General features: G+C 37.3%; 1 protein-coding gene across 2 annotated transcripts in view; it reads right to left on the bottom strand.

Moving 5' to 3' along the window:
• The window catches only part of LOC117402325 (calcipressin-2-like), a 98,222-nt gene that overhangs the window by 8,186 nt on the left and 73,595 nt on the right, over positions 1-16,441 (bottom strand). For both annotated transcript variants that reach the window (XM_034003359.3, XM_034003360.3), the window contains 2 exons: positions 6,409-6,582; positions 5,836-6,007 (listed from right to left, as the gene is read on the bottom strand). In XM_034003359.3, the coding sequence (XP_033859250.3) occupies positions 5,836-6,007; positions 6,409-6,582 (346 nt within the window). The remainder of the gene's footprint in view (positions 1-5,835; positions 6,008-6,408; positions 6,583-16,441) is intronic.

Genomic DNA, 16,441 nt, shown 5'->3' with positions numbered 1-16,441 from the left:
TGAGTTTATGAAGTTAATTATATAGGGTGATGCAAAACTTGAGGCCATACTGAAGCTGTAGATACAGTATCTGGTAATGTACGGTTCTTACAACCATAAAAAAGCTTGTATTTACTCAAAAGTATGTTTTACTTGATTTATAATAGTGTTCTGTGAAAGGGACCATGCTGTCCACTTGATGGCATCACTGGACTCCTGCATACAGGCACTGGAAGGGAAATGCTGAATGAGATATATAGTATGGAATTGAATGGGAATTAATATTATTATGGTGATGTAGTAAAATGCAATTTATAGTACAGCTAATTAATCATAATACAATACTGACCACATACCTGCGTGTAATGAAGTCTCATTATGGTCAACACGGAGACCACAGCATTTACAGAATAGAAGGACAGACACAAACAGACAACACCTACTACTAATAAATGTGATGGTTAGTCTCAGGACATGTGTCTTGTATAATTTATGTGCCCTTTCATTTGTACTCATTACTGTTACACTGCAGTAAATACAAGTCAGACAGACCCAAAAAAGGCCAGTTACTGTGGTGACAGACAGTATATGTGCTGCAGTGCCTCTCTATCATTACTCTCAGGTTTGGAATTTGATCTTGCATTACACACATACATCGCCTCATACCATTTCACAGGAATTTCCATCAATTGAATTGACTCAAGTTACAGGTTTGTAATTCTGTTTTTGTATTGCAAAGTCAAGATATGACATTGAGCACTACATCTTATATCACGATGAATGTAACACACCCCTGGTAATAAAGAAAGAGCCTAGATTTTAGAAAAAGCGTAAATGCAAAAAGGAACAATTCGAGAGATGAATTAAATAATATTATGAGGGTCTGACCAGGAAGAAACTACTCAGAAAACAATTTCACTGATGCTTTCTGCAATGAAGTTGTTCCTTAATAGTTTTATTTGCAGTTGTTTTTCATTTGCACTATGGCCCAAAATGTTACTGCTGTTTACAGATGCTGTATTTTTCCTTTGTTTGTACTGTACAATGACCTTGTCAAATCAGCGTTCACAGGTATAAACATCGTGCTGAATACACAACAAAGATGCTTGTCTGCTACTGCATAGCATGCTTTGTTATGCATGAGCCATTCCTCTCCCATTCTTCATATCTCATTTACAGTCTACCGGTCTGACTTGCACATTTTAATGAAGTCATTTAATACAAGATGTCCAAGAAATGTCATACAAAGCTATCTACTAGTTGTGAAACAGTAGCTAAAATAAAAATTACTTCATCTAAAGACATTTAAAGAAATACTTTGTAAGCCCTGCATTTTTTCTGTCTGTTAACAATCCCACTATATTTGTTTTTCACAATAATTATTTATTGCTGTATCAGCACTCATGTGTTTCTTTTGGCTGGTCTCAGAGCAAGGCTTTTGTATTGAAGCTGAGATTTGTAATGGAAAAAAAGAGTAAAATATGCTGGCAACTTTACTAAACATGCTAAATCATATATTATAATATATGAAAACAGAAACATTGGATAATAAACAGATCAAAATAAAATTTTACAAATTCAAAGGGTATAATTCCTTCAGCGATGATTTACATACCTGGGCCACCAATGCTATTTATAATGGCTGCATAGTATAATGACTCACAACTTAATTATCTTTAAATATTTCTCCTTCCATTGTGCCAGGGATAGGCGGATTTCATTTCTCCAGTTATGTTCATGTATTCAAAGCAGTTCTGTTGTATAGTTTCTATGGATATCTTATGCTTTTTGCAAAGTAAAATATCTCAGAAATGATTTACCCCTGATTACTATTCTATAAATATATTAAATGTCTCAGCAACAGTCTGAGAATGTACTCCAGCTTTTCATTTTTTTTTTTTTTTATTTGTTGTGGTATTTGTCAAATCCCTTCAAGGCAGCAAGAAACACACATTCAGCATTGATTCAAAGTAAGTCAGTATCGGTATGCTGGACAGTCATTATCATCATAAGCAGTAGGTATCTGCACATGGATTTGTAGACCTGGGTGATCGTTATTTTCAATCAAATCACAAAAACAGATTTATACATAAATACGTCTTTTCCAATTGCTTCTAAGGAAGCTACCCATAAATAAAACTGTAATTTAAACTACACTACTCTATTGTATTATGCAATTCACTTTCAGTGCGGCTAAACTGTCATCTATACATTTATGAAGTCTACAGAAACATGTCACATTTTCGTTATGTTTTGAGTTTAATAAAGTACAAAAACATAACTAGTTAGTGGCATGGTACCCAGACTAAGCTCTTACAAGCTTCTCAGATTTTTTGGCACCGTTTCTCTATAAACATTTACAGCCAAAGATACTTTTAGTAAAATATTAGTTATTAAAAAAGTTAACACGAATGCATAAGAAACTAATTAACCCAAAAACTCCTTTCTTATTTTAAAATCTCGCTAAACAAAGGTCCGAAATATATAGTGTTGCACGTCCCCAGGTGTTGCTACAACTGTTTAAATAATGTACCTGTATTTTTTCTTTTTATTGTTAACATCCTGAGTACTTTTTACACTTATAATTTTAAAGTCTGTTTTAAAGCTCTTTTCAAAATGTCTGCTCTAGTGCACTGATAGTGTAAGGATTATTACCCACATTGTCAAACAGGTAACACGGCAATAACGATCCATGATGTGGTACAGAACAGAAAAACCAAAGCACTTGTTATGCTTTGTTTTTTAAATGGCTCTTCCTGCAAAGATTTAGAGGGCAGATCTCAAACCCCAGTGCACTAGAGAGGCCATTTTGAAAACAGCTTTGAAACATACTGTAAAGACTGGTCTCTGTCCTTGGACGACTGTTGTTTCTTATCTACATCAACCGCTTCGATCAGGGGATAAATTAGCAAAATTGTCTAATTTGCAGACGATACAAAGCTTGGCTGGCACATCTACAGCCACTCAAAAAAAAAACAACAGATTTAGACAGCACACAGAAATGGGCAGAAATGTGGCACATGAAATTCAGGGCCATCAAATGTAAAGGGTTACATGCTGGTCACAAAAATGTAAGATCCAAATACCAAATGGGGAGGATACGATTAGAACAGGCACACCAAGAGAAAGACCTCGGTGTTGTTTAGATGTATCGCTGTCAGCAACCACACAGTGCAGGGAAGCAATCAAACAAGGCAAACAGAATGCTTGGGTATATAGCCAAAAGTACAAATCCAAAGACATTATACAAACTCATTATAACACACTGGTAATTGTGTCCAATTTCTGTCACCATAGAACCAAATGAACATTGTGGATCTGGAGAGAGTCCAAATTAGAGCAACCAGACTAAATCTCAGGGTGTAAAGGACTGAGCTACAAAGATAGGCTGAATAACTTCATCTATTTAGCCTGGAACAAAGATGAATTTGCAGGTACATGAATGAAGTCTTTAAAATCTTAAAAGAAGTTGACACTGTTAACCCAAACCAGTACTTTAAATGCAGTACAGAAACCAGGACCAAAGGACACAGTTGGAAATTAGGTGGAGATAGACTTAGAGAAGGAGACACTTTGTCACGCAGAGATTGGTGAGGGTATGGAATGAGCAACCTAGTCATGTTGTTAAAGCAAAATCACTTGGATCCTTTAAGACTCAACTTGACAAAGTTTTGAAATCCATCAGCTACTACGAACCAGACAAATCTAATACTAAGGCTCAAATGTGCAGACACATTTGCAGAAAAGGTCCAACAAGTTTGCCACATGCTATTCTGCTCCTTTGCTAAATGTTTGTGCAGCTCCCTTGTCAGAGCACAGTGGTGCGGATCTCCCAGAGCTTCTGCCAGCTGCGGATGCAGGATTCAAGTTCAATGTGCATCCCACCAACTTTGTCAACACACACTCACAGGATAAATTAAAACAGCTAGTATCTGACAGAAATCGGTTCATTTAAATGCATTGCCAACGTCACCTGTTTTCACCCTATAAAAAATGTCTAACAAAAACCAAATAGAATATGGACCAAAACCTTTTTTTTTTAAATCTCAGAAACGGAACTACTGTATAACCCTTGCTGGAATTAATTCTGAATTTCAAGGGACAGTCCTAGATTAAAGAACCACAGCAAGATATCTTCATGGGATTTAAAAAAAAAAAGACTTTGGAGTTGAGTTAAATATAAAACACTAAACACTGCCATCATTTAGGCTGTGTGGTCCAGTGGTTAAAGAAAAGGGCTTGTAACCAGAAGGTCCCCGGTTCAAATTCCACCTCAGCCACTGACTCATTGTGTGACCCTGAGCAAGTCACTTAACCTCCTTGTGCTCCGTCTTTCGGGTGAGATGTAATTGTAAGTAACTCTGCAGCTGATGCATAGTTCACACACTGAGTCTCTGTAAGTCGCCTTGGATAAAGGCGTCTGCTAAATAAATAAATAATAATAAATAATCATTTAGAATGCTCGTAAGTATAACCTTAAACCAATTCTGCTAACATGCCCTAAAAATTTGAAAATGGATACCAAATGACATTTAATATTGCTCCCTGAGGGCTCTCTAATTGAATGCAAACGTGATCCGCTGAAATATTATCCAAGAGAGAGAATAATTAACAATTATTTATATCCCTGTGTTTCTAACTGTGATTTATTTACTTAGCAAGCCATCCATCGAATTGAAAGCTTTTAACCATTAATGAGCTAAAATTAGAATGGTTGGAATCTCGGAAACAGCTGCTATATGAAAATAATATGGCTGTCAGTGAAGCCAATGGAATACGCATTGGGACATAATCTCCTAGAATTTAGCGATGCTCCCAGAAATACAATGCAGACCACCAAGCCTTTTTAACATTTATGGCTGAATTAATAGCAAAAGTACTGAAGCAGCAATAGAGTTCCTGAGTGTGTATTTTAAAAGACAACACCCTGTGAAAACCAGGACATTCATGTGCACTAGTTATCACTTTGTAACTGGAATCGTTATTTTGAGACTATACTTTCAAGGCTGTTTGGAAGTTTAAGCTCTGGTGTTCCCCTTTGCATTTCCCCTTTCACTTACCATGCTTTTTAGTCACTTCTATTTCGTTCAAAAGAAGACAACCTTTTTTTCCAGGATACTAAATGACTATTATTATCTAGTAAGGAAGGAATGCTATCAGAGTCTTCTTGCTGTTAAATTATTCAGCAAAGACATTGTGATACGTGAACCAGCTTTTGTGAAGTTTCTCTCCATTGTGTCACAGGTTGATGTGAGAGTTTACACATGTAATTTTCAGTGAATTGAAAACTGTACAGCTGCCTCATTAAATTGGCATTACTGAGTCTTTAGTACTGCAGTTCCCTTCAGCTACTGGACAGGATTTAGAAAGACATGACAAGGCTTGGCGTGTCTTGTTTACTGTATTTAGCACAGGGTATGTTTCCGAAACATTAAACTATTTAAGAGCCATATTACTTTCTTTTGTGGATAATCCGAAACTAAATTCTAACTACATCTTCTAATAGCCGGATGTGAAATTGCTTGTTTTACCCAAAACATTGTTTAAAAGAAGCAGATAAAAAGTCATGTTCCATTTGTTGAAGGTCTTTATAGCCATGTTGTCTAGTGGAAAGATGACTTCAACCACAATCACATCATAAGTGACATTAATGAAGTTGTTTCAGAAACAGAGACAAAAGATAAGAACAGTACACCTGCTAACCACCCACAGCCTGGAGAGAAGTTTCATCCAGGTCTAGTTTGTGACATATTGGTGTGACAGAGAAGTGAATGCACAGTGGTCATCCATGGCAACTCTGCTCATCTCTTCATCCAATAAAAAAAAAAGAAATCCATGCACAATTAACTAACTCACCAGGCCCTAGTTTTGCAACTGCATAAAGCAGGTCATAGTTGATCACAGGGGTGGCATCGTCTATTTGTTGCCATGCTACAGGCGGTGAAGATGGTGGGGAGATTAGGAACTGTTTGGATGGCTTTGGAGGAGCCAGGTGCAGGTTAACTCCATCTGTACTTGGGTTTTGCACCTGTGGAAGGCAAAAATAACTTGATAAAGAACGTCTGTGTCAAATTTCATTACAACTGAATAAGCCGTTCTCTCTATATATTTAAAACTCAAAAGTGTGACATACTGCACGTAAACTAAGGTTCAGAGAGGACCAGAAGGTAAAGCCACGGCACCCTTTTCTGATTAACAGCTACATCATTTCTAACATTCTTCTCCCATGCAAGATTTAAACCTGTTTGATGGGTTCTCATCTGGCAATTGCTTACTAATGAGAATATTGTGTTTAGAAGTCCACGTTTTAAGCTCAATTGGGATTCAAAACCCTAAGTCTCTGATTTTAAGATCAGGCATCTTACTCAACAACAGTTTGAAAATCCCACAGACAGATGGTGAGTTTTATGTTCGTTCCTGCCTTCCTACCTGGGCAAAGTAAAGCTTGAGCTTCTTTCCTCTGAACTGCGTCTCGTGCAGCTCTATCCTGGCACTGGCCGCTACTTTGGGGTTGCTGAAGTTAATCCGCACACGCCTGAAGCTTTTAAACAGCTGGAATGTCACATGCTCATCATAAGCAAGGAAGAGTGACTCGAAATGTTCCTGCAAAAACACAAGGCAAGAACAAATTTTATTATTCTGCAACCAAACTGTATGTCAAGAAAATCTTGCAACGAATGTTTATACTGCTACTAACACAAACTGATTCAGTGGTAAGGCATGTGTTGTTAATCACTTAATAAATTGATCCAAATTGATCTAGAGTTGGCTTTTAAATCATTTAAATAGGACTCTCGCTGGAGTTTATTATACTTTTTACAGGTAAATACAATAAAGGTACTATTCATTATCTAAACAGAACACACCCTAAAGGTATTTAATTATTAGCATGTGCAGTTTGTAAAGTAGCATAAAAGCACTCATTCCATTATGTTTCCCTTGAATGCAGTGTGATTCCCTATGCTTGTCTCAAATAAAGTCCCTGCTTTTATGAAAGTAATATTTTATGGAAATTGAAGTTTTAAACAAATCAACAGCTGCACCAGCATGGTTGCTTATACCATGTGAGAACCACATAATCACATGACTCATAGGAGGCACACTGATTGGAAGGACGATCCAAGGCTGCCAATCACAGCCCCAGCAGCTTTTGGAAGCAACAAGCGATGGAAAAAAATAACCCTTTTTAATTTTCCCCGCCATACTGATTAGCATCTCTGTACATTAAAGAAGAAACAAGACCAGCAAATGAAAATGTGGAGAAAACAAAGAGATTACAGTATAATTCACAGTTTTCATGGTGGCAGGGAAAAGCACAGGGATTTGCAGATTAATATACCCAGGCATTGTGTGTTGATTAATATACCCAGTAGGGTGACCATATGACTCCATGTTCACCATGAAAAAGAAACAAGTGAAAAGTACCTAAAACAGGTAAAACGTACCAGAATGCAATGCAATGTAAGTGGAAATGAAAATCAGGTATTGTCAAGAAATCAACCATTCATGTTATAAATCAGGCTCTCACTGCTGTGTATTTGTTTTCAAGATCTATCGTTGACAGTCAATAAGAGACAACATGGAATTCAAGTTTGTGGCACTGGTAGGATTCTTAATTTGCAAAAAACTATGCCTCTAGAAAATGAAAGAAATTGCTTTCCCCAGTTATAATAAATAAATGACATTAACAAGTGACAAGTGACCTTATCTAACATGTACAGCAACAGGGAGTGGTGTCATTGTTATAGTGAATCCGTACTGTATGCATGTTATTAAAATATAGTGATTTAATATTGCCATTCAATCTGTTGCCCTAAATGTAGCAGAATTGGGAATAAGCATTAGTTTCATTGCTGCAGTATAACATAGACTTAACTTTATGTGAAGTCAAACAAGACTGCCTGGTAAACAGAGCCATTAAATATAATTGGGTCAGGGTGTTTCCCCCCTCCTGTCGTGGAGTACCTGCTGGCAATAGTGCTCTCCAGAACAATCTACATTCATTCTTTAATGTTTATCATGACCAAGTGTGTGTTACCCAAGACGGTGGTATCAGGGCAGCTACAATGGTTAAAACTATTGTTAGAAGGACTCAAACATGCGACCATCCCAGAAAAGAGGCTGGTGTCTTACCTAAATCTCCACTCTGTAATTTAGAAGAAGGGCTACCCTGTGAGAATACAGCATGCATTATTCATTGCTCAGTATTCATTAGTGATCGTGGCATAAAGCACATCAGGTTCACAGTGAGATATTTCTTATGACCTCACCCAATGGAACATTTTGTGTATCTCACTGCTAGGCATTCTCTAAAATCAGTCTATATATAGGCACTGTCTATATTCATTTGGAGTGGACATTGATTCTGCATACTAATTCTCCAGCTGAAAACAAGCAGAACACAGCCGGATGTAATTTACCTCAGTCCTAAACTAGTCCTAAACCTTGTTGTAGTTTGGGATTGAGAGGGTGAAAGGAAGATGCAAAAAAAATAAAAAATGTTCCTCCAGGGCATTTGATTTGTATTACAGCAATAAATACACCAGATATCAATGGGTCTATATTAAGTACACTGTGGTAATCACTGGCCATTACATACTGTACAAGTATTATAGTGCTTAATTGTTTTAATACATTAACATGAATACAGTCATGCACATATCACATGTTAACTTGCAACTTGGAGTCCTCAAGACCAGTTCTCATCAGTGAGGCTGGTGTGAGGACATTTCCTCCAGTCTCTGCCTTGGCCTTTGCCTCATGTGTCCAAGGACTTCAAGAAGGGGGTGTTTCAAACAGGGCACATGGAATTTCTCACAGATCATTCTGGCTAGGTTAGTTTTCTTCCTTGCTTCAGTTCTCATTTACGTGTAATTTGCACACCTATTTGAAATCTGATTTTTTTCCATGATTTTTATTTCCCTACAGTATCATAGATATGACCAGAGGTTAAAACATGTGACAATGAAAGAGATCATTTTGACTGGACAGGTTATGGAATACAGCTGTGTACCAAACATTAACAAAATAACTCAAAGTGTACTGTCTCTATACAGACCAAACTTAAAAAGTCACATGACCTCAATATGGCAGCTATATTACATATGAGGTCAATGTCATGGTCACCAACACAATTCGCATGCAGGTTTTAAATAACAGTGCAAGCATGATGTAACTACCTCAAATGGCGGTGGCAGCTTTGCAAAACAATTGGAACAATAGGATTTATATTCTTAGTTTGTACTGTCAGAGTCACAATTATTATTTTGTGAATATCGACACGCTCGCCATAGATAACAATAGGATCAATCTCAAACCAATTTTGACAGGCAGTAAATAAATAGAAGATAATGTCAACCAGTGGAACTGATTAATTTTAATTGGTTGATTCAGAATCAACATTGGACTATGAATGAAACTTAATTTACATTGTAAAGTACTTTCCCTGGTGAATCCTGGGAGATTTTTCATAAAATAAAGCGACTATCAAAGGAACAACCTCTGGTAAATGGTTGTTTTGGGATTACTGGCCCACCTGGGGTGCACAGCAGTCTATCCATTACCTGTCTGTGGATAGACAGAGCCCTCAGGGCTGTCAACCCAGATGATTAAAACACAGAGGAAACTATTATGTCGTGAAAAGTGTTTGCTAAATAAAACTTAAAAACAACATTTATTACAATACATTATATATATATATATATATATATATATATATATATATATATATATATATATATATATATATATAAAAACTGTCTCGCAGCCAGATCCTCTTGTTTGTCATCTCTGTGTTCAAAAAGAGATTTTATCATACAATGATAGATACTGCGTCAGTCGCAGTTGAATGTGAAAACCTGTCTCTAGGATACAGAAACGGTCAAAAAGGAGTGCAGTCTCCTTGATGTTTGTTTGCCAGTGATTCTCTGTGAATCCAGCTCAGTCCAATGTCAGCTTTCAATCGCAGGTTCAAACAAAATGAAAAAAAAGTCTTGACAGAATCTGACAGGGAGGGTAATGAAATAATAATGTGTGTTCTATAGAATCTGACAGGGAGGGTAATGAAATAATAATGTGTGTTCTAACTCAGCCTGACACCCATCAGGTTCAGTGTGCAGTGCTCTCTCACCCTCCCCTAGCTTACCAACCAGCTCACGTCACACGGCCTCAGACAGTGACGCACATGCTTTCCAACCAGCGCTGCTCAGCCGGAAAACAAAGACTCCTTCAAGATAAAACTAAATTACTCCTGTGCCAGAACGCAACAGGGCTGAGACACTATATTTCACCCAAAAAAAAACAAAAAAAACATTTCAATTCAATTTCACACCCTTGGTTAAGTTAAAAAGCTTGAAACGACTGACACAAGCAGCAAGTGCAGAGAGAGCAGCAGGAGGCAAGATTTTTGATAATGTTTTTTGACAACCCGTCTAAAACATAATAATAATACAGTTCTTTCTTTGCTTGTACCAAACAGGGTGTGATGTCAACACAACCGCTGCTTGCGGCCCAAGACATTTGTCAATCTCATTTTTACGTGGTGTAAGCCAAGGGGTACTGTCTGCAGACTGTAGATGTTAATGACATAATTGCTATTGATTTTACTTGAAGGCTTCTGTTGTTCCAAGTATTGTGTATTCCAGTGAACAGAATACAGAAATAAAAAAAGGAGAGAGAAATAAAATAAATAAATACATTTTTTTCCGTTTTAAATTCTGTTTTGCCATTCATGAAACTTTTCTTGAGCTGTAGAAACAACAACAGCTGTGAAAAGTTTCACGAATATCAAACCTATCAGTGCCAAACACTTTAGCAAATAGTGCAGAATGCATACATGGGTTACTATATGTGTTCCACAGTAACCATTACCCTATCTGCACTCTGACAGGAGTTATAAGCCAGTTTTACATTTGACCTTTAGGAGAGGTCAAAGGTCACGGGCAATGACATTTTTTTTTGATAGAGCATCCATGGGTTACTATAGTAATCATGGCTCGATCTACACTTTACAAGGAGTTATTAGCCAGTTTTGTAAGTTGATGATGTCATCCAATGTGGCCACCATGTTTTTTGTTGTAGTAACTTCCCTTGACAATGTTTAAAGACAGCTAAACTAGAATCATGTGTGCCAATTGTTGGCCCGCTAAACTACACCTATGCCAAAAATATATCTATATATCTATATCTATATCTATATATATATATATATATATATATATATATATATATATATATATATATATATATATATAATAATTAGATATAATTATTATTATTATTATTATTATTATTATTATTATTATTATTATTATTATTATTACTGTCAGATTCTTTTTAGTTAGTAATGCTTTTGCTCTGTGATTTGTATAAAATTAGCTGCATATTCTACAAAATGGTAACTACTAAGCAATCAACATATTTTTTTTTTTTTAAATCCAATGGTTTTGAACAATTCACTTGGATAAGAAAGCATACCAGGTAGCTTTGTTTTCCACAAGCCCTCAGGACAATTCAACAAGGCATTTCATTAGACGGGTTACATATTTGTATTAAAAATAGCTCACATTCCATTACAAATAAGGACAGAGGGGAAACATTTGACTGCAGAAGCATAGCTTTCTAAAAATATCTGCTTGCTGTACTATCAAAAGCACCAGCGGGTGCATTCCTGAAAGTTAAGCAAGTAATTACCTTTAGTAATGCACACAGTTTGGAAATAAAAAATAATAATTTCAGTTGTTCAGTGACATTCCAAATAACTTACAGCATGCGCCATGTGCATGTATTACTCTACACATGTTTTGGTGAATACCATCATCAGTTACAGTACTGGCTGAACACAAGTCAAACCCAGTTACTTCCAAAACCACCCCACCTGGACCTGTTTCAATTAGGGCCTCCTTCCCTTGTGCTGTGTTAATCATGGAAATGCAAAGCAATGCTGATCATGACTTAGCAATGATTTGACAATGTATTGTACGTAATGCGACCACTATTGACGGTCAGTTTATTGTCAGGGCTTTGCATTTTTTACTAACACACTTTTATTTGGGGTCAGCCCTGGGAGGCGAAAATGGGGTGATAAACCCCCAAGTTATGACCTGCCATATATTGGAAACTATTTGGAGTTAGAGTTAAAACTTCATTTTTATTTTTATAACTCAGCATTACTGTATCTAACTATGTGCCAAGTTTCATAAAATCTGAGACGTATGATGACATTTGTGCAAACTTTTGGTTGATTTGACACGGAATTACTCTTTTAGATGTACATCTGTTTACATCAATAAACAACTCGCTCATACTAATGTCTTGCCTCTATCCATATATCTGAGACACTGATATTTATAAGAGACTCAGTCAAATCACTTTGTAGTATATGAAGCCAACAAACCAAGACCAGCCATGGTCCATGCAGACAACAGCCAAGAATGTCCTGTATTTCCTGGTTAGATAGTGGTATTTATGCTGGCTCACAGAATCTGTGGGATTAAATAAATATAGTGAAATATAAAGTAGTTGAGTCAATTACATCCAGGTTTCACAGCCATTTAGAATATCAGATTACTTTTTCTACAAGCATGAAGGCATACAGTAATTGTTATGCAATGTTATTCTTTCACAAAGGGGTAGATTTGATAAAACTACACTCCTCTGGGATAAACCACCCCTTGATTTTATCAGAGCATTTAACAACACTGGCTAATCCACCAGGATTGAATCAACCACCTATCCACGGTTATCCTTGGATTACCCCTAAAAATACATGGTTTATGCAATCCGTGAATGTTCGCAAGTTCTATAAAATGCTCTAATAAGAAGCTATAGCTTTCCCTAATTAAAATTATTGTAACACAAAGTGATTAAAAATAATATTATTTCAAAGGGAGTTTAAAAGCCCAATCTGCCAAGAATTACTCTGCCAATACATGAAATGTTTCCTGGTGTTCAGTAAGAACCATGGGCTGAACTGTGGGGAAAGGGATCTCGATTTGAAGATGTTGGTGGCTCCTCCAAGCAGTACAGAGTTAGTTTAAACCAATTTCCCTCCCCTTTCATGCAATTACTGAAACTCCCATACCTTTTCATTGCCCCCATCTTAAATAGTTTACTTCAACAATTCATTTCTAATATATATAAAACAATTAAAGAAATGGATCTCTAGAGCTAGCCTTCTCGTCCGGGTTGATCCACATCAGATTCCTCCCAGGACCTCTACTGGTTTATTTCAGATGACATTCATTACCAACAAGTTGTAGCAATGGATAAGGCCTTCAACCAAAACATTACAAGACCCTGCAATAGAATCAATTAGAGTCCTAAGTGAAAAATGGCTTCTCTCTGTTTAGCAAATAACGCAGGAGGAGACCACCATGCAGGAGTGGATCAATAGTGGTACATTTAGTACATTGCCAGGTGTATCCACAGTATACATTTCTAGGCGCCCAGTGTTTTGACAACCCCACACTGTCCCCACAGTTCAGCAATGGACAAGAACAGTTCTATTAGTTTGGTACCAATTGCAGGGTTGAGAAAAAGTTCAGGAAATATACCAGTAATAATACATAAACCTCATAACAATTTCAGTTAGATTTTAAAATGAAACCACCAAAGCAGACAGCCAGAGGCAGCAACTGCAAGTAATGAGTTGATTTTAAAAGAGAATATTTTATTTTCAAATGCTTTTCAAAAGTGAAAATAGTCACAGACAGGTGAAAACTAAGACTTCTATCAAATTACATCTGCTGAGAAATCTGAGCCTGATGTACAAGTAACATCTTAGAAGGGATGAAGAGACAGAGATTATTAGCGTTCTAGACATGAACACAATGGTTAGAAATGAACATCTGTTTCTAGTTTCTTTACAAATCTAGTATTATTAAACACATAAATACATACTACAATAACATAACACATTTTGATTTAAAACAATAATAAAACAAAACTAAAATGTCATTACAGGCATCCCCTGCCAATAACATAAACAAAGCATTACATGTGTGAGCAGATCATTAAACGATCCCTATGGGCGGCATACGCACAGCATGTAAAAATTCCATGCAGTTTTTTTAGCTCTTAGTTTTTTTCTCAGATTTTTCAAGGTCTTTATGTCCAGAGTGCAAACAGAACAAAATCTACCTCATTATTTTTGATTGTGCACTTATAAATGTCTGTATTTTTACAGCATCTCTCCTGTATAAAGAAATGTAACTGTATTAAGTTTCGAGCAACAAGGATGGTCAGATAATACCTGTTTCTAACGATCAACAACAGCCTGTATTCTGTACACAGCACAGACTACTAACAGAAATAACAAAAAAATGGGAATTAGTTTGAGTCAGCACAATCTTTCTTGATTATGCAGGCCATACTGGTCTTCAAATACAGTTTAATATGTTACATTTGATTAATTCCCCTTGAAAATAAAAATGACTTAAAAAAAAGTTATAACATACTAAGATATAAAATGCAGCAGTATAAAGTATTGTCTTCCATAATCAAACATCTTCATGTTTGTTAACCCAGGTGTGTCACTGGGATGTCCAAAAAATGCTGTTAATTAATAATGGTTCTGTAACTGAACTTTGAATAAACAGCATAGGCAGCTAATTTTCCCCCATCATAGACAGACTGGTTAATCATAGATTTGTCCCATTTAACTTGACAGTCTATCACTGTCTCCTTGCTGTAGGTAGTTATGCAGGGGGGTCCTGATATAGTAGTTTATATACATGAATTACAATGAATATGCAGTTGTAGTGGTTGTAGATATAAGTATACGGTATATGAAGTTTCACTGGACACATCTGTGTGCCAAACTTGAAGACAGGGACAGATTTAAATATCAACACTGCAAGATCATTCATTTAGGGCCCTCTGTGTAACGAGTTAAGGAAATCCAACATCCTTGAGTTTTCTTGTCTGCAAAAATATCAGGCAGTAACAAAATCTGCCACGGTATAGAGCCCAAATATCTGAAAGCCAGTAGTGTGTTTATTTGATGTTCTAGATTAAAATAAATGTCCCTGCTAAATGGTCTTTTTTTACTGGATGAAATTGAGCTAGATAATAAGAGAATACAATTATGTACTGAATATTTCAAATGGCGTAGCTTTTATCAACTTTAAATGGAAAGCACATCAGCAAAATATGTCAGGTACTGTATATTGGGTCAGAGGTAAAGGCCACTGTTACATTTAATATGAGGTTCATGGGGCGGGCGCCCGGGCTGTAAGAATAGCTTGTGAGATCGTAGATTGGGTTGGCAGAGGAGAGACCTCTAGAGAAAACATATAAAAGGCTTGTCTTGCTCGATGAGGAGAGACGTGGCCTCCAAGACCGTGCACAGCATCCCCAAGGAAAGAACAGGTAGCGGATACACCTGATTCCTTCGGGGATGGAATAGGTAGCGAATGCAAACCTGTAAATGAAAAAGGACAGAAAAGTAGTTTCCCTGGCTACTGGAGAGCCGCTCACGGTGGGAGCGGAGAGCCTCCCTCAGGGAATCTGAAAACAGGTGGAAAGTAGAAGGTTAGTTAGGACATTGAGCACTGAACACACAGCAGGCTAAGACCAGAGCGGAAATAGAAAGAGAGAGAACTGAGCCTCTGATTTTGAGGTAAGTAATAGCGCATAAGCTGTGAAAGAATAGGTGTGGCTGGGGGTCCCCACTGACTCGTATGATGAGAACCCCCCTTATCCGAAGGCAGAGGTGGCGTAGCCTGACCCGAGGTCGGCGCAGTGAGATCACTTGCCCCCGAAAAGAAGGACCCCCGGCTCCATAGAAGTTCCCTAAAACCGTGTGACAAACAAGAAAAAAGACCACATGCCAACGCATAGGAAAAACACACACACAACAACAACAACAACAGCGAGTCTGATGGGAGGAGGGGTTTCCTATGTGCAAGGTATCTAGACATGGAGTTATAAAGGCAGAAAAGGAGAGTTAATCTTTGACAGCTGAATGAACTGGCCTTGACGAAGCTGATCTGTCTTGGAAGTTTGTAGTAGGAGGATTAAGTGGGATCCCGGAACCAGTGAGAGGTTGCAGGAACAGATGCCGATGGAGGGAAAACTGGCGATGGAACTGTGAACTCTGCCATCTGAGCAATCCAAAGAAAGCGGTTAAACACATCGTCTCCATGAATAGGTCGCTGAAAGGACTGGGGCAGCCATTTTGAAGGATTTGTATTAAAGTGAATAAAATGTCCACTGATATAGGTAACCGTGATGGGGAAGCTGGGGCTATGCTTTTGATGATTCCTTGCAGTGTCAGACAGACTGCCAGAATAGACAGCAAGATAGGGGAAGAAACTTCCCATAAGCGACAGTGATACTGGATCCCACTGATGTATGATTTAATTATGCCTGGAGCCAGATGAAGAGAGTCCCTTGCGTGTGCGATGAAAGCGAGGATCTGGTCTTGATTAAGTACGGAAGACTGAATAGTAGTTCCAGCCTG

This window comes from Acipenser ruthenus, chromosome 5, assembly GCF_902713425.1.
Source record: "Acipenser ruthenus chromosome 5, fAciRut3.2 maternal haplotype, whole genome shotgun sequence".
NCBI classification, from domain to species: domain Eukaryota; kingdom Metazoa; phylum Chordata; class Actinopteri; order Acipenseriformes; family Acipenseridae; genus Acipenser; species Acipenser ruthenus.
The sequence above is the reverse complement of the archived record's forward strand: the minus strand, read 5'-3'. Positions and strand labels throughout refer to the sequence as shown.